The sequence below is a fragment of the Dromaius novaehollandiae genome, chromosome 9 (assembly GCF_036370855.1).
Source record: "Dromaius novaehollandiae isolate bDroNov1 chromosome 9, bDroNov1.hap1, whole genome shotgun sequence".
NCBI classification, from domain to species: Eukaryota; Metazoa; Chordata; class Aves; order Casuariiformes; family Dromaiidae; genus Dromaius; species Dromaius novaehollandiae.
This window is the reverse complement of record NC_088106.1, coordinates 592,041-610,472: the sequence shown is the minus strand read 5'-3', so window position 1 is coordinate 610,472 and position 18,432 is coordinate 592,041. Positions and strand designations below refer to the sequence as shown.

The following is an 18,432-nucleotide window of genomic DNA, read 5'->3' as shown; positions in this document are numbered from 1 at the left end:
AATGAAAAGGACTGGGAAATAAAGGCAAGATGTTTGACAGTTGGAAGAACAGGGAGCCAATGGAAGGAGTGAGAAAGGACTTGAAAACATGTAAGTTTTGTCATGCCAGTCCAGTTTTCAGGGAGCAGGGCAACATCTTAGCTATATGGCTGGGGAAAAATACGTTTTAAGTTTGTTAGAGAAAGAATTAAAAAGCTATGAATGATGGAAACAGAGTGAGCCCCAGTAGCTGGTTACACCATCAAAGAGCTGGCAACAGAACAAGAAAACAGATGTATACCTGCTACAGAGTTTATGCAACAATCCTCATGCTGAAACAAATGCTTGTGTATGTGTTGTTCATGCTGTACTGCTAGATCTGTAAGTTGAATTTTCTTCGGGTTTTTGTGGCTCACATTCAGGAGGTTAGAAGTAAAGCGGAGAAGCAGTTTTTTCATCGTGAATGAAAGATTTGGCTTTGTGTCATTGTTGCCTTGTCCAAGTTAAAATTCCCTGGAGGCCCATTTTAATGGCTAATCAAGCTACATCGCTACTTGTGTTAAAATGTGCTGACCACTTATTTTGTAATGTAGAATAGTGACATTTTGCAGAGTGCCTGAGTTGTGACATGATTGACTTGTTAAGAAACCAATTATTAGTAGTACCATTTTTCCTCTACCAGATGATGGTTCCTTGTTCCAAAGCCAAATCAAAACTTGCTGGAATTAGTATTAAGCTGCAAGGCTAGTTAAGCTGTCTCCTAAGAAAGCTAGTAATGTATCCAAGAGAATAGCAAAAGTCAAAGCTGGGGGCAAAAGTGCTGATTTAAGCACTTTAGTGGTTAAAAACCATGGTGTGGGTTTTTTTTGTTTTTTTTCTTTCTTCTGACAAGATATAAGTAGTCTGTGGCTATTGGTACTCTGTTTCCTAGAGTTCTAACAGTGTGCTCTGACATGTTCTAAAAATAAGCTTTTGGAATTATGAACTTGACATTTTTAGTTCCTAAGACTGAGTTAGTAGGCTACTGTTCTGGTTTTTTTTTTTCCCCTATGTATTACAGATGTAGTTTGAAAAAAAACTTCTAGACATTCAAGAGTTACTCTCAGTTGTCACCATAAGGAAAATCTTAGATGATGCCTTTTCTAACGGCAACTATTATAGCAACAGGACTATAATTCTTTTGAATAATGATTAAGATTAGTGCTGTAGTTAAGCTACTGTGTTAAGAGCACCTACAGCTTAGAACAACCATTTCATGTGTCAAAGTGATACTAATGCGGGGGGGGGGGGGGGAAGGGATGTATACTTTGCTAATGCTGCCTGCATTAATTATGAAGGAAATAGTGGCAGATAATGATATAATACTCTTACTGAAAATATGCTATATAGAGTTAGGTAAATACATCACAGCTTCTGCTTTCCTGAGACTATGGGAGATTCAGTATGAGTCAGTGGCTAGGACAAGATGGTTTTACAAGTTTTATTTCTTTACTCACTGTTTTTTAACCCAAAACATGCAAGTTCTGATCTTCAACCTCTACTGTTCCCTACAGCCTTCTTATTTTGTGCCTTATCTCCTTGTATTAATGTAACAAAACTTAAATGCTAAACCAAATTTTCATGCTGCTGTAGTTTCACGCTTTTACACTTAGTTCTTTCCAAATAAGCTGAAAAAGAGGAAGTAACCTGCTTGTTCCTTAGTAATAAAACAGGGAAGGGGATTAAAACTGAGACTGTTAAGCACTCTTCAAAAGAGTATTTTACTGTTTTCTGTAGAATACTTTGTCAGCATGCAGAGCTTCAAGAGTTGTACTTGTGACAAAGTATCCAACTACAGGTTATGCTCACAACTTCAAATTTATCTGTAAAGATTCTTTAAGAGGAGGAAAGGGCTAGCTGCAGCTTGGAGTTAAAATGCTATTTACCTTTAAATAGCTGCAAGCTATTTTGATTTGGACCTCATCTTTAGAATTTTTGCTAAATTGTGATGAAGGACTCAATTGCTGCAAGTAGTGAAAAAAAGTTAGACACTCATGCTCAGACTACATTGTCTGCTTTATCAGCAAGCAGTGAGAGCTTGCTGATGGTGTACTTTAAGCTAAAAGCTTAGCACCCTGACTAGCTTTCTGCCCAAATCCTCCTTTATTAGGAAAAAAATGAAATAATTCTCATTTTATTAGTGTTTCTGGACTAGTGAAAAGTATAGTGCTCTCGGGTAGCTAAGTAAGTTGGTTCTGTTTAGACTCTTCACTCAGGTAAAGGATAGATCTGCGACCTGGTTCAGAAAACAGCCATCTCCATCTGTTGTCAGAGCATTTTTGTTAATGTGGCACTTATGCTGCTCTTAGATGTATGCTGGAATACATGTTACCTGAATCTGGCAAAGAAACTATCATCTCTTACTGTCTGCACGCATGGAAAGAATAGTTTTTTTTCTAATCAGGGCAGGTACAGTTACTTAAACAGACAGTTGGCCTTTTGACTTCCAGATCTGAGAACCTTTCCTTCCTAACCTAGCATCCCATTTGTGTTTAAAAACAAGTTAATGTTCTACAGGGCTTATATTAGGAATGATGTTTCTTTGTTTCTGAAAGAAATATTCCCTCTTCCCAAAGTCCATTCTGCTTACGTGAATAGCTTCAGCATGCAGTTTCTCCACAGGCCTGTCCTATACACGTGGCAAAGGGGCTATGGCTGAAGCAGTTCCAGACTAGTCCCTTGCCAGGGACCTACTTACAGAAATAAAGGTGGCCATCTGCTGATGGTAGTTAGAGTGGAGTTAGCAAAGCTTAAGGGTTGTACCTGTTGAATATTTTAGTAAGACTTCTTCAGATCTCAGAATTTTTTTTTATTTTCTTCAGAGTTTAGAAAAACCAGAAATGCATGACAACTTTTTATTTTTGCATCAAGTGCAACGTTACAAGTAACAGATAAAACTCATTTTACTAGTCCCACACTATACAGAACTGAACAAATGCATTCTGCCATGCTGTAGGCACTGTGCATAAGAACCTGGTCAAGATCTTCAGTGCAAGTGTGACTAGAAGAATAAAGCAGTGCTATTACTGTTCCACCTGCACGTATCCCAGTATCATCAATACATTTATGATAAGGCAGAATGGCAACCACTCTAGTGCAAGAACAATCCCATAGATTGGATTTTGCATCTAAAAGAGCAGGCAAAGGGAGCAATGCTAATCACCTTAACAAGGTGAGGTACAAACCCACAGTTTCAAGGAATATGTTGAGCCAATTTAGTGTCTTGATTGCAACAGAAGACAACTTAAGCTGAAAATACCTGTTTTTAGTCTAGGAAGGAGAATTGGAAATTGGGCAGTTAGAGCTGGCCCAAGGAATTCTGCTTCCTAGCTTTTGCTCACTCTTCATCTGTAGCACTGCAGAGACCTTTAACCGAAAAGTCTTCATCAAGCTACTAGCAAGTTTAACTGACCACATTCAACACCTTTCTAGCGGCTATAGTTCTGGAGCAAGTCCTTGCATTGACGGTGTTTGAGACAAGTATTTCTATTGAAGGTAGGTGTCAAGTTTCTTCTTGATGTTGTCAAAAGAATCCATTCCCATATAGTCAGCTTGGCCTTGCTCCCACCGTTCTTTGCGTTCTTGTGAAGATACAGTTGGTAACACTGGCGCAGGTGGTGAAGGTGGTGGTGCTGTTGCTGATATTGACATGTGGGACACTGCCTCTGTAACCTCTGCCTAAAAAGAAAGGCAGAGTGAAAATACAGAAATGCTTTGCACAGCTAAAGCGAGCAACAGGCATGAGGGTGGGACAACCAAGTAGATGTTCTCATGCACAGGAGCAAGCGCTGCCCAGTGTGCAGGCATTATGCAACTTTCCTAGCAAAATAACAAAGCAAAGTGACAGGAGTCAGTGGGGGGAGAGAGAGAGAGAAAGAGAGAGAAAATTAAACGTTTAAGTTCTTCATACCTCTCTACAGAAGCCACAAGAGAAAGCCAGAGTATAGACCAAGCCCGATAGCTGCAAATAGTTCATTAGAAAGATGAAAGATGCAAGATTAACAGGAGAAAGCACAGCTTAAGAGATCAGTAACTTTGGGCTGAGAAAGGTTGAGAACTTAAACTGGCCCATGTGCTAAGCTGAGACTGTAGAGTCTGCAGTCACATGCTTGCTACTAAACTCCATGCATGAGAACTAGAATTAGAAGTTACTTTGGCCTTGACAAGTATTAAGATTCATCCCTGCCAGTCTACTAAAGTACTTATTTTCTAGTTATCCTAGTCCTTCCTAGATTTACCATGTAAAATCTGTATGTATATATTGTATGCTGAATTGGGATTCCTCTTGAGAACTTTATTAGCTGAAACACATTAAGAGTCAGGGCCCCTCTCTGTACATATTGAAAAAGATAGTTTAATTTCTTGTACACCATTAGTCACTTACTATAGTTTGTTATAGGTTAAGTAACTTTGAAGTAAGTTAGACAGGCAGACATTTATGTTCAAGACTACTACAGCCCACTTCTCATCTGTGTTATTCTTTATTCCAAGCTTAGACAAAAAGAACCCCACACAAAATACATCCGGAAAACTAAATTAAACCAAACCCGTGCTTTGAGTTGTGTGTGTGGGGGGGGGGAAATCAGTGAGATGGTACAGAACCTGTCCATACCTAGATAGTTTGTACAGGAATAGTAAGAAAACACATACCGTGTTTACACCTGTGGTATTTTCTTTAACGATTCCATGCTGTTCTAGTAATGGTAAAACATTAGCCACGTAGGTATCCCACCACATGTTGAGGAATTCTGGGTGAACTATTTTAGGGTCATGCATTTTGCCTTTTAGGCTTTTTGTGCTGGAGTCGTACGTATAGTTCCATGGCTTTGTGCTTCCCAGGAAATGTACCACCTTAGTATTGGCACCAAACCTGTTAGACAGAAAAAGTTAGAACCCACAATTTCTGTAGGTGTCCAGAAAAAGAGATTTGTCTGTCAGACAAATTTAGAACCTGCATTTTCTGTAGCTATCCAGAAAATAGAAATATGAATGTCTTTAGGAGACTAAACGCTAAACTATGTAAAACTGCCAGTGCCTACTGGGACTGGAAGCATTGCTATGCAAACAGAACTCTACATTATGCTAGTCAGAATACAGCCAAAATTCTAACGTCTGGGCTATTTCAGTACTTACAGCAAACTCAAGTCTTTAGGTAGAATGATGTCCATAGCTCAGGAGAGAGCAGTCTCAAGCAGCCGTTGCAATTGGAACTAGTTTTAAAAGTGAAAAAGATTCTACTCCAAAGTCAGTGATCCAGACAGCTAGACAGTACAAGCATTACGTAAGGAAGGGTCAGTGTTAAGAGTTACTTTCAGGCTACATCCCTGTAGAAAGCATCCTAAGATCTTGCTGTGGGAAGACTGTGCCTCTGGAAAATAAAAGCTATGTGTAATCTAGCCATTCCAGAGGACTTTTGATCTTGCTGCAGCAGGATCTTGCTAGACAACCAGTCACTGTTTTCTAAATAATCTTAGCTTAGCCATGTATTGTAAAAACATGGATTTCTTGAATTATCTGAATTCCATTTTCAGTATTGATTTCTAGCTTTGTCCCAAACATTATGTATGTTGTTTTGCATTGTGTGTAGATAAGATACAACGCTTTTGAAGTGAAAAACTTAAGTAAAAGAGATGACATTCATTCCATTCTTCTCCTATAGTTCCATAAATAGAGTTCAGCTTGAGTCAGTTTTGAGAACAAGCAGTACCAGTTTCTCTAGTAACGACAGCTTTCACATCTAGTTCAGTTTGTATCACATATTAGGATTTCTTCTCAACATAACAAAACTGAAGTGGTTAATAATGCAAAACTAGCTCATGCAGTAACACAATTTTAGTCTGCCCAGGTCATTTTGACTGGGACTCAGATGTTCAAGTTCTACATATGGAGACTGTGCAAGTGTGTTTCAAAGTCTTTAGAATATTCCAAACAAAGCATATGCATTTTTGGATATGTCTCCTCCCCTCCCCTACGTTGAAAGATTAACTGCATTTGCATACAGTGTTACAGACATAGGACTGATATTGAGGCATGAAAACCCATGCATGCTTGAAACAAGATCAAGTATTTACAGTAGTTGCAAGCAGAGAAGCTCTCTTGAGAAGGTATGTTTCTGGGCTTTTAACTGTAAATCCCAATGTCAAGATTTGGCATAACAGGGCTACCTTAGGTTCATTAGCTGGCAGATCACTATTTAGCAGCTGTGTTTTTCTTATCTTAGCCTGCTGCTGTCTTGAGAAAATTTGTCATTGTTACAAATCAAAACTTAAGTGGCAAATTCCAATTCTAGCCTCAGAGAATGCCTAAGAAGTGTTAAGTTATGATGTTTCTACAAATGAAGAAAAGTACTTAGTATTCTGCTCACTTAAGAACTGTACAAGAGTTAATACATGCCAGGCTTCAAGGATGTTCTCAGTTTTCTAGATATGGTGCAATAGTTTCTTCCAAGACTTAAACTCAATTGTTAAGAAGTTTTATGTCCACATTAGCCACAGTAACTAATCTGTCTTTCCTCATCTCCCAAAGAGAAGTCCTTCATCAATTTTTTTTTTTAATTAGGCAGTTTCTCATGTGTTGGCAAAAAAGGATTACTGAGACTGCTGTGAAGTTTGGTCTTGCTGTACAAAGCTGCAAAAAAACTAGCTAATGATGTCACCAGATTTAAGCTTCAGTTTATTCCAGCTGCTGGTTATCATGAGGGTAGCTCCCCATCCAACCAAGGGAAATTGCTCACCTACTGAGCAGGGTGTTCTACTTAGAAGTGCTGCACTTCCATCATTCTACTTTTTTGAAGGTCTGCTGAACTCTGTTAGGTGATTGATTTAATCAGTTAAATGGAGTTTTTCTCAGGAGCCACCAATTCCATTAGCATTTTGTGGCAGCAAGGTCATTTTGTAAATTTAAGGTCCTGTGACTATCGGCCAGACAGCCATGGCAGGAGGACGTACTTCACAATAGAAGTTAGCTTATCAAACGCTATCCAACTACTTAGTCATTCTCAGGCTTGCATGTATTTCTTAAAATAAGTGTTCCACTTTTAGCATGACAGGATTTCAGATGGTGTTCTGATCACAAGACATAGTTTGAGCTTGAGCCAGCAACAGTCCTGCTTAGCTTAACAGCAGCTAGCTGCTGCTTTAGACACTAGTAACTTGATGTGATTCAGAGATCAGATTGTTTCTACGTAATTGCTACTCGTTTTCTTACTTTTACAGCTCTTAATGAACTTGGGTTAGGGTTCAGCTTCTCATGTTGCCTCCTCTCCTCTTCTTTGTTATAACGCTCTTAGGAGTGACCTTGTCTATCACATAGGGTTTAGTCACAAGCCAGATCTAATACTGTTAGGGAGCAGACAGCTGGAACCAGCTTTACACTGGAAATGTGCAATGGCATGGCACCTGGCTGCAGTCTTTGTCCCACCCTAGTACTTGGGGAACTGGTCCTAGGTCTAGAAAGACTGGGGGGAGGGAGTTCTAGCTTTATACAAGTTACACACTTTTGTACAATTTGGTATGTTTATTTGAATGGTATAGGTTGATAGATGAAATGACTACTGGTCATTAAATACCCTAATTAAAGTGACATGCTGAAGTTTTGTTGATTTAAGCCAATTCAAGAGCTGCTGCCTTTGATTACAGCTGTAATAGAGTTCCAGGCTGTACCAGAGTTGCACTTCCTTTTTGGAAGTGACCTCTCAAGTGTGCTTATTCTAAATCAACTTTGGCTTAACTACTCATCCTTTGGAGTAACACTACAGACATGTCTTATGATGAGAAGTACAGAGGAAAGCTAATTCATTTAACTAGTATTAATTCAGCCCTTTAAAAAAAGTGGAAGTTACTGTACATCTTCTTTTAGTTACAATTATGGTCTCCCTTTAGAAAAAAGTTCTTGTAAGTTCACATTGTGCCTTGCCATTATGTAACAAGAGATTAGTTTATATAAGCCCTAAATCTGGTTAGGGTGAGTCACTTCAGAAATTTGGACTTACGCTTTAAATGCTGGAAGATAGGAGTATACAGAAGTGCTGCTCAAATTATAAATAAATGGTAGATGTTTGCTTATGTCTGTTGTTGCCCAGCTGCTGAAGAAGGTGTTTAATAACCCCTGGTCCGCACCTGAAAGAATATATTAATAAGCTGTTTTAGGATCAATCACTTCACCAATCCTTCCTAATTAAGAGTTAGTAGTGCAGTCTGTCACCTCCTGTAGGAGTTTGACATAGAGCACTACTGCAGTTCTATTTGTGAACGATCCTGTAATCCTTGCAGCCTTTGACGATCCAAAAACAATACAGAGAATGAAAAAGGTAATGTTTGAGATTACTCCTGCTTTCTAGAAGATAGCAAGCTGCTCAAACCCTGCTATTCAGGTTATTTTACTACAGCTTAAATTCAAGCTATATAATGCAGCAGAAAACAGGACTTGACAATAGTGTACTACTCCTCTTCAGGAAAGCAGTAGCTAAGAAGATCCAGTTCAAACAAGTTTGTTTTATTACTTTAGCTTTACAGAGAGAACATGACCAAGATCTCTGGGCCAGAATTAGGTTATCAGTGTTCAGTTAATAAGCCAGCATCCCTGGATGCATGCATCTATGCTGTGATCTTAAGAAAAGCACTTTCAGTCTCAGTGACAACTCTAGTAGAACTTCATCAAATCCATTAACAGGAAATGGGAGTTCCTAGTTCTGTACTAGTATTCAGCTGATGCACATCTATGTGACAACATGAAATTACACTGAAACAGGGTTTGAGTTTAATCATTTGTAGTATGATTATGGGAGTGGGAGCAGTCACTTGTTTCCAGTATTCAGTGTTTGAAGAGCTCTGATCAAAGACCACCAACTGTTATGCATACATTAAGGTCAGAGTCCATATACAAACTCTAGACATTATCTCTTAACTTGCTGTAAGTATTTTGGAAAGTCATTGAGACAGATACCACTTCTGCACATATCTATGAAGCTACTAACCCCTGAATGAGGATAACTGTCAAAGTTATGGCTAGAGCTACAGTGCTGGGAGGGGTTGCCTCTCAATTTGCAAGTAGAGGTTGTAGTGAGGTCAAATAAATCTAAAGTTATTTGATATGTCAGTAGTAGAGTAGCTAAAAAAACCCAGCTCCTGGCCTGAAGCAGACTAGTTTACAAGCAGCTACAGAGAAGTAGAAACTTTTTATTTATATCCATTCATTCTTTATATTACTGAATACACTTAGTCTTGTAAGTGCAAGAAGACTGAAGAGACTTCCTTGACTGATTTGCTCACTTCCCTCCATCTCTGTTAAAGTAACATTTCTGAAGAATAAGTAAATGGATAGCATAGTTAGATGAGAGACAATATCTTATATTAATATTTTATTTTTTAAAGCAGTCAGTCTCCGCTGACTCACGAAAGGTCTTATGGCCTATGCTTAAAATAAGGTTTACACCCTTACTGCTGTGTGAGTATAGTTTGCTTTTTGTGACTGAAGTATCTAGATACTGGGCATATACTTAAGAGGTACAGGAGGTACACTGACAAATATAAATTCTAAGTATCCTGTTACAGCTGTCAGCATACATGCAGACTGCAGAGTGAGACATTGGCTAGAGACACAGTGCAGTAGTTTAGAACTTCTGACTTGCCTCTCAGACCATGAGGAGGGAAAGCACTTTTGAACAAGCTGCCCATCACAACATAGCAGCATCGAAGAAACCAGACAAGCCCTCAGTCATTATTCAGCTACATTTAGTTTTTAACTTCTAATTTAATGCAGTATTACAAATGCATGTGCTAACAGTAAGATAATCTAGAAGAGGAAACAGATCTGCAGAACAGATGGCTCATAACTTCAGTGATAGCAACATTTTCAACTTATTCTACAAGACTTTATCTCTCCGACTTGTTCCACATACTTGGCTTGTTTTCAGATTGCATGTACTTATGCCAAAGCAGCCAGTGAAAGCAGCTTTTAGGTGTCCTAGTTCACATTTCACCAGTAGTCTTGTACAAACTGGACCATAAATACAATGCAAGCGAATCAGGCAACTACATTAGCCACATGTCTACAGGATGCAGACTTGCTGCATCATGTCTTTATATGTGAAAGACATCATTTCAAATCCCAGGCTAGAAAGCCAGAGGGCTGTTCAAGCAATAGCAATAATTCTTAAGGCATCAGTATTGCCAGGCTTGTTTAATACCAAACTATTTGTTTCCTTTCCCCACTAGTTTTAAACAGTATTTAGAATTATTGCATGGCATATTCCTTATTATCTAGAAAGGTGGAGTTCAAAGACAGTAGCTGTTATTCTATATAGCTGGTCATCATTCTATCATTTCTGGACAACAGCATCATGTAAGAGGCATCTGTCTGCTGCACTTCATAAACATGAAATAGTCTGGAAGGTCCTGCATTTCCTAGTTAGTACTCCTGCAGATGGGGTGCTTGGAGCTTGATTTCATTTATGCATCACTTGATAGCTTGTAGAGTTTGCATCCCTGCACCCTGTTAAGAGCAGTGACCCTTCACAGGCATTTCTCTTAAAGTTTCCTAGAAACTTTTATTACTGTTCAGACCAATTTAAGTTTAAATCCCTCTTGTTCATCTGAGTTCATGAGCTCAATAGCAGCTTATGCAAGTAGTGCAAGTCTGCCCCTCTCATTATTCAGATCTGTGCTACCATTTAGCACTAGTGAAGTTGAATAGTAAAGTAAAACCTGAAGTAGAAATGACAGTTTTAGAAATTTGGTACTTAAACCGTTAACCTACCCTTTTTGCTGTTAAGTGCTGCAACAACTGCTTCTTGTTTAGGACACTAAGGAAGTTACACCATTGCGTGGCTTTAGCTCTCAAGTCAAAGTATAGTGTGAAAGCAGTTCTATCCTTTAATAGACAGGGACCTTAACAGACCTAAGATGGGGTCTACTAAGAGTCAAGCACAGATATCAGCAAACAATCACCAAATCTCAGATATTCCTGGAGCTATTCAACAGTGTTTTTCTCCCCCCCCCATCTATTTTTATTACCACAGGAATGCAGTACCATGTTAAAGCTCTTGCCACAGCTGGTGATCAGTTTACACTCAACATCTGAGAGCACTCCCAGAGCTGCCAACTGCTACCTCGTAAGTAGTAATGTATAGGCAAACCCTTTATTTCAAGTACTCATTTTCAATAGAGTTTATTCACACGATAGCATTAAGCATCCAACTGGCACTTAACCTTCTTTAGAAGGCCAGGCATGGGAGTGCATACAATAGCAATTATTCTGCACACTAGGAGTTACATCTAGAATTTTTACTATTTACAAGGTACAGAAAGGTAAATTGACAGGTTAACTATTTACATTCAAATAAGAGAGCATTTTATGGTCTTAGTTCTCTAGCTTTTTCAGTGAGACCTGGTTTTGTGCCACAGTAGTTACATAATGAAATTTAGTGAAGGGAGACAGTGCTAGTCATTCAGAAACACTGAACTATGGCAGGCTTCAAGCAACAGGTGTGTTCACTGCAATGGTTATAGTTTTAGGACACTTACAGGACAGCAGAAGTTGGCTTGTCAAGCTTAAATCTGGCACAGCAACCAATCCCAAGTAGCCCTCGCTGCTTCCCACCATAGGTCACAAGCATTTGATATTGGGACAAAGACTATCACTGTCTTACAAAGGTAAGATGTCACATAGTGCATCAAGATCTAATCTAGCATTAAGTGATAGTCATATCTTCAAATGCATTTGTTCATGGAGCTGCACTTAAGTTGACCAGTACTGTTTTTTCACAGCTACTTGAATTAGCCTAAAACACCCAGTCTTGAGTGTTAGGGTTAGTTGAAGTGACAACTTTATTTAGAAATGCGTGAAGCATGGTACTGCAGTTTGATTTGCTGCACATGCATTATTGTGCTTGCTCCATCTTAAGAACGCATTATATGATTCTGCATTGCTGATGCTTCCACCTGCTAGTTTAGAGGCCAGACTCTTATTTTGTATTTCATAGGGGCCACAATCTGAAAACATATTGGAATAAAATCCTCTATCGCAATAAGAGTTTTGTGTAGTCATGACAGTTTGGAACTCCATCATACTGAGCCCTGATAGCATATGTCCAGTTACTGAGCCATCCCAACCACCATTACCATTTTGGTCTAAGTTATAGTGGAATACAGATTAATACATACCATCAAAGCTGCCTTTCTCTGTGGCAAGCTGTAATAGCTGATTGTATGTTTCAATGGAAGGTCGGTAAACAAAAACTCCAGAATTAAAGCAGTCAGGCCAGCCTGGATCTGGTGCTGCAGACAGCTCTTCTCTCTCAAAGAGTTCATCGATATTTGACAAAACCTAGTTGTAGGGGGGAAAAAATTGCTTTCTGGTTTCTGGGCTAGGAATTGGGTATCTTGTCTTAATGTATTTTGATATCCCCCTCAAGACATGAAGAACAGTTCATATCATTGGTCTTGTGTTATGGAAGGCAACTTTTTAAATTGAGATAGTCCCCATTTATTAGATGTTACAAGTATTTAGATTTAAAAGCACTTCCATAGTTACTGAGTTACAAGTCCAATAGCAAAAAAACCTTCACCACCCCTGCAAAAAAAACAGATATAACTCAAAACCACAAAACTCGCAGCAGTTCATGAAGAGGCACCATCAGACTACTTACCATTGTGTCTGCATCCATGAAAACACATTTTGAATATTGTGTCAGTTCCCAGCAGTGAAGTTTTGTTAGAGTGACACCCAGCTCAGGTCTCTTCATTAGTGCTAAGTGTGCTGAATCTCCACTATCCAGAATATTTACCAATATGACTTCATCAAAGACTCTTTCCAGCACTTTCCTGTAGAAAGAGGTAGTTGCCAGGACTTAGTTCTACTGTTACTCCAGTACCAGACCACTTGACAGATTCTATGAACAGAAGTGGGGTAACAAGGAACCAGTTACAGTATTTCATGTGCCATCAGTAAGAGCTGACAGCATATATTTCAATGCATAAGCATTTCTCTCCACCTCAGTGTTTCTGGTTTGTAATGGACACCTTTTGAGGATTTAGTAAGTTTTTTCCAAACAGGAGTCTAATTGGTATTGCTACCAGGTTAGGTAGGTTATGGCTATGTAGTACAAGCTTTCCAAACTTTCTCTTTCCCTCCCCTCAGACAGACCGAGCTCTTCTAGTGAGATGACAGTCTATTTTAAGCTTGCAATTAAGAAACAGGAAGCTGTTAGAGTAGCTTGTGCAAGACTTTGGACAGTAGCTGAATCCTAAGCAGTTTTAACAGGCGTTTATGCAATAGCCACGATAACACTGTTCTATATTTGTGACTATTAGAGCCATGTGACCACACAGTTATTAAAGCTTTGTTTATCCCATTAAATTTTAAAGGCTCACTTAAGTCACAGCTATGGGTGCAGCAGCATTTTGGCTCAGTATCACATCCACCTTAAGGGTGGCACTTAAACTTTCAGACAGCATAGTGAAATTTTGTGGCAGATATCCACCCTTTGCTTTAACATCACTGCTTAGTTATAGGAGAGGTTAACATGGGTGTGCTTCTAAGAATCTGAAGCATCTGTAAAGTCTTACTATTGTATACAGCATCTTGAATGCTCAGCAATCTGTACAGTTTGAGCCATGGAGAGCTTACAGACAAGTTAGAACTCTGCTTTACAAGGCTGTCTTTCTACTGATGAAAAGTTTGGTATGAACAGCTGCTTTTAACTTAAGGCACAAGTTGTTTGTGGATAGAGTGAAAAATGCAAGTTCCACTTATGCCATTATGTATCTATCAGTAGTGTTGCTATAGCTGGTCTAAGAACTTAGCATAGCTACTTTGACCTAGCACAGTAAGCATGCTTATCTGGTTCCTCTTGAAAGAGTACACTCACTTATTACATTGAAATAGATATACCTACATGGAGCATTATTTGAATGCTAAGGCTGTTTAGCTGCCAAGAGACTCCAGAGATTCACTCCATTTACTGAGCCACTTCTGTACAGTCTCTATAAATTGAGTTATCTTTTCAGAAGAACTTTCCCATGTAGAGACTGCTGAATTCTAATCTGCAGTTCATGTAGCTATTAAGTCATTTTTTTTCCCATCCAACATGTGGAAAAAGCCCCCTGACAGGTCCATACTGAGATTACTTCTAGAGAGGCCATAGGAAGCAGTTTCCTGAAAGTTTCATTTGTCTTACTGTGGTGAGCCTCCTTAGACACCTCTGTGATTCTGTTGATTTGACATCCTTGGTGCTACTTCAGTTCTATTCATTTTATTCTCTCATGATGCAATCTGATTTGAAGTGTCTGCTACATTTCAATAGAGTTTCGGTGTTACATTAACTGAATCTGGAACACTCCCACGAAGTAGGTAAATACCACTCCCCCACCCCCACCTCCACACAGACCCCTAATGATGGCACAAACAATGACATATTTTGGGGCAGTTCCAGGTATGACAATGAAAGATCAGAGATCCAATTCAAACAGTACTATCAAGTCACAGTTTAGTGTGCTCTAACTACAGTGTTTTGGGTTTTGGTTTTTTTTTTTTTTTTTTTTTTTTTTTTTTAATCTCACCATATAGTGATATGGAAGAAAGAAAAAAAAAAAAAAACACTGTTCCTTGTCTGAAGAAGCACTTACAGTGCTTTTTCAACAGAGAATTAAACTTTGATTCTGCTGGGCTTAGTTTCTAAGCTTCCAGAGTTTTAGAAGGTTACTATAAAGAAGTTCAGCTTTTTTTTTTTTAAACTTTCACATCAGCAGGCACCACGGCAGTTTGATACCTTAAGTGACCTTACCTCATGGGATCTGAGACCTGAGGAGTTATGAGTGCAGTCAACTTCCTTGTTGTTCTATAGTATTGCAAAGACGAACCAAGTACCAGTGCTCCTTTCACATAGGAGTCGTTTGTGGCTAGAGTCACAAAAGACTGATCTGGAAGAAATGAATTTGCTCAAGTTAGCAAGGTCCACCACATCTGTCTCAGAATAAAGTATTAGAAACCTAGAACTGTTAGTCAGATAGTCATGCTGAGAAACCTCTAAGACATGTCCTTTAACTGTGTGTATTGTGCCTGCCTACTACTGAATGAAGCAGATTATACTTGCATAGCTATACTTGCCATTAGCAACTTGACACACAGATGTAGTAAAAAGCAAAATCAAGACTGCTGCAAGAGAAATCCAGTTCCAGCTTGCCCACAGGTTAATGTCATGCCAGATGTTAGTGAAAAGCTAAAAAAAGTATAAAGAGCCATATTTTGGGCAAATCTATAGCCATTTTCAAGTACTGGTGCTAGTAAGCTTGCATGTAGTCTAAATTTAACAGTTCAGTTTTGCAGAGTTACTATGGGTTCAGCTCTGAACACAGAAGCTAGGGCAGGATAAGTCTTAGGTTTCACTTTAAATGAAAGCACCTATTGAATTAGATGTTGGACAGCATTATTAAGTTTTGCTAGCTCAGGATTTTGCAGATGAGTTGTTTAGCAACACTTTGTTGCAGCTTTGTCACCAGAATGCAAGATTTAAGTGGGAAGTATCCAGTAATAAGTGATTTACAACCTGTAGCAATAGTTCTTGCTCTTAGTTAATGCTCTCTAGAAAGGTATGGTTGGATCTTTGCTATGAAGTATGATCTTGTGCTCCAGCAGTCTCTTGCAAATGATGACTGAGACATATGACTTGACCCTGTACTACTCATTAAGGCCAAACAATACAAACTTTACATTCTGTAAGTTTGTCATGTTTTGTTTTAAACTGCCAGGGTGAAACTGACACAGCTAACAATGAACTGAAGTAGTTTAGAAGTTTGACTGTCATTATGCAGTAGTCCTTTCCAAGCTGTGATGCTTTACCAAGAAGCATGCTTTTTCCTTTCCAAGCTGCTTTTTTTTTTTGAACACTATCTGCAAGGTGTTTTTTGTAGGAATTTCAAGAAGAGATTTTTCACATCAAAATTTATTTTAAAAGCTATTTTCAGAGGGATCATGTCATGTGAGACAACTACTCAGCCCATAAAACAGTCACTTTTTTTTTTAATTTTAATGCCACCTAAACAGCTGATAACAAAGTCATGTACCACAGTGGTCTAAAAGCTCAGCAGATTAGTTCTGCAAGCCAGCTTCAAAACCCTGTATTTTGGCTAGCAGCAAAAACAATTAGTCCCAGGGATTTAGATTATAGTGGTCAGTTACACAATTCAAGAAAGATTCTATAAAGCCAGAAATAAGGTTTTTTTAATTCACTTAACTAGCAGTTTGTATTAGTTCATATAACCCAGCAAATCTGTAGGATAATTTCCTGTGCGTTTAGAGCTTTGAAGCTTTACAAATAGCAAGTGTGTACTATTTTAAGGTGGCATAAACATCCATCTAATAGGGAAGCATGCGTTATTACTGATTTTGCATGTTAATCTACATAGACAACTCACTAAAAACCCCATGTAGACAAAGCAAGATTGTACTAGTTTTTTCAGCAGTAGAAGACTAATTCTTCTAGTATGCTTGCCACTGACAGCCCAATCTTTTGTGTTTAATTGTTAGCTTGTATACTCTTGGCAGGTCATCTCAGTGGACTGAAACCGAGTATTCAGTTTCTGTATTGCCATGCTTACCAGTTAGGCAGCTTGTGGGACACAAAGGTCTTGGAGAACTAAAGCCAATTTAATTATGAATAAAGGCTAAAAGCCCTCTAGTCCATCTCAGCTACATTTGGAAGCATTGTAACTGCTTGGCAGGAGGAGGATACTGGCAACTCTTAGAGCTACAAAGTCAGTACAGGTTTCCACAGCTCTGAATAAAACATGTTCCATTTCATACCAATACATTCATAGGTGTTATGTATGAGTCCATGCCACAGTCTAGGCAAGACCAGCTACTGCTTAATAGGGAAGTTACATCTACAAGAGACCAGGCCATTCTACCCAACCCACAAATCTTTCAGTTGCGTGGGTCTCCCTTCCTGTCCTCTCCTGCCTCCATTCACCGTGAGCTCTTCTGCAGAGAAGGCTGTGTTCACACTGTAGTCACTGTTGTCCCTCACCACAGAGGCACAGTAAGATCAGCTACTAGTGATAACATGGCTGCAACAACACAAAGTGTAGGATATTTGTACAGCCTCATAATTGACTTATCTGGGCAAAAGCTTTCACATGTTGCAGCTTAGAGGAGCCTCTCTGTATCTTTAGAGGCTATTTCAAGGACATCTTTGGCTGCCCAGGTCACAGGCCGCGGTGTCTGGACGAAGCGGCCCTTTGCAGGAGCACGCCGAGGCCTGCACAAGGAGCACCCCTCCGCGCGACAGCCTGCGGGACGGGACGGGTGCCTGGCTCCGGAGCTTCGCCCGGGAGCACTGACAGTGATACCAGCTTTTAAAGGCACATCCACGGTTCTCGCAGGTGTTTGTCTACTCCCCTCTTACTTGCATTAAGCACATTTGCCTGTTTTTGAGTACAGGCTTCCTCAAGAAACAGGCGCATCTACACAACACGTGCCTCGGGAGGCAGATCACAAGTCTCCTGCAACTCTTCCAGATCTGAAAGGGAAACATACTCTACGCTGACTGCTCGACCACAAGAGTCGCGGGGGACAGGACTCGGCGTTCTTGGGGAAGGGGGAAGAAAGTGCTTACTGCGAAGGGACCACACAGGCATTGCGCAGGCTCCAGCGGTTCAGGGAGAGCAGGAGGCTTCCTCCGCGGCGGCCCCGGCCAGCGGCGGCGAGGCTCGCCGCCCCCCTCACGGCGGTGGGCAGGCCCGAGGCTGGCGGCACGGCAGCCTCCAGCGCGGCGAGGCTGGAGCGAGAGCGTCCTCCTGGCCCGCACGGCGCTGCCCGCCGAGCCGCTGGGGACGCCCCCAAGCCCCCCCGCGGGAGCCCCGGCCCCACCGGCGCGGCACCAGGCGGAGGCGGCGGGCCGCCCCAGCGAGCGGCCACCGCAGCCTGCAGATAGGTGCCGCCGCAGCCCGCCCTGCGGCCCCACGAGCCCGGGCCGCGCCGCCGGGCGCCCGCGCTCACTAACCTGCCATGGTGCCGGCCCCCCCGGCAGCGGCAGCGGCAGCGGCAGCGCTCCTAGCCCTGCGCCACGGCCCTCCCTTATATAGGGGCGGAGCCGCGCGACGCGGCCCCGGCCCGCGGGCCGCGGCCCCGCCCCGAGGCGCGTCTGCCCCCCGCGGCGGGGCGGGGCGGGGCTCCGCCATTGCTCTGGGCGGCGGGGGCACGTCGCTGCTTCTTCCGCGGCGGGGCGGGGCTCCGCCATTGCTCTGGGCGGCGGGGCCACGTCGCTGCTTCTTCCGCGGCGGCGTGCGTGGGTGGGTGAGCACAGTGACTCCAACCGTGAAATAAATAAAATGTTCTGCGGGAACCAGTGCACGAATAAAACATTATTTCTGTTTCTGCAAAATCTCTGGAAAAATACAATGAAATCTATGTATTCAG

General features: G+C 40.9%; 1 protein-coding gene across 3 annotated transcripts; it reads right to left on the bottom strand.

Annotated features, from left to right (window-relative positions):
- Positions 1-2,812: 2,812 nt before the first annotated feature.
- On the bottom strand, positions 2,813-18,154 carry GYG1 (glycogenin 1). 3 transcript variants are annotated; one of them, XM_026110053.2, is made up of 8 exons: positions 18,017-18,154; positions 14,801-14,936; positions 12,665-12,839; positions 12,180-12,342; positions 8,009-8,135; positions 4,669-4,888; positions 3,929-3,979; positions 2,813-3,696 (listed from the first exon to the last, which is right to left on the bottom strand). In XM_026110053.2, exons 1-8 carry the CDS (start codon positions 18,021-18,023, stop codon positions 3,505-3,507), a joined length of 1,071 nt encoding a protein of 356 aa, XP_025965838.1. In that variant the 5' UTR covers positions 18,024-18,154; the 3' UTR covers positions 2,813-3,504. The 3 variants fall into 3 exon arrangements, with proteins under 3 accessions (XP_025965838.1, XP_025965837.1, XP_064372508.1); XM_026110052.2 differs by lacking the exon at positions 18,017-18,154 and adding an exon at positions 17,630-17,815; XM_064516438.1 differs by lacking the exon at positions 3,929-3,979.
- Between the last annotated feature and the right edge of the window lie 278 nt (positions 18,155-18,432).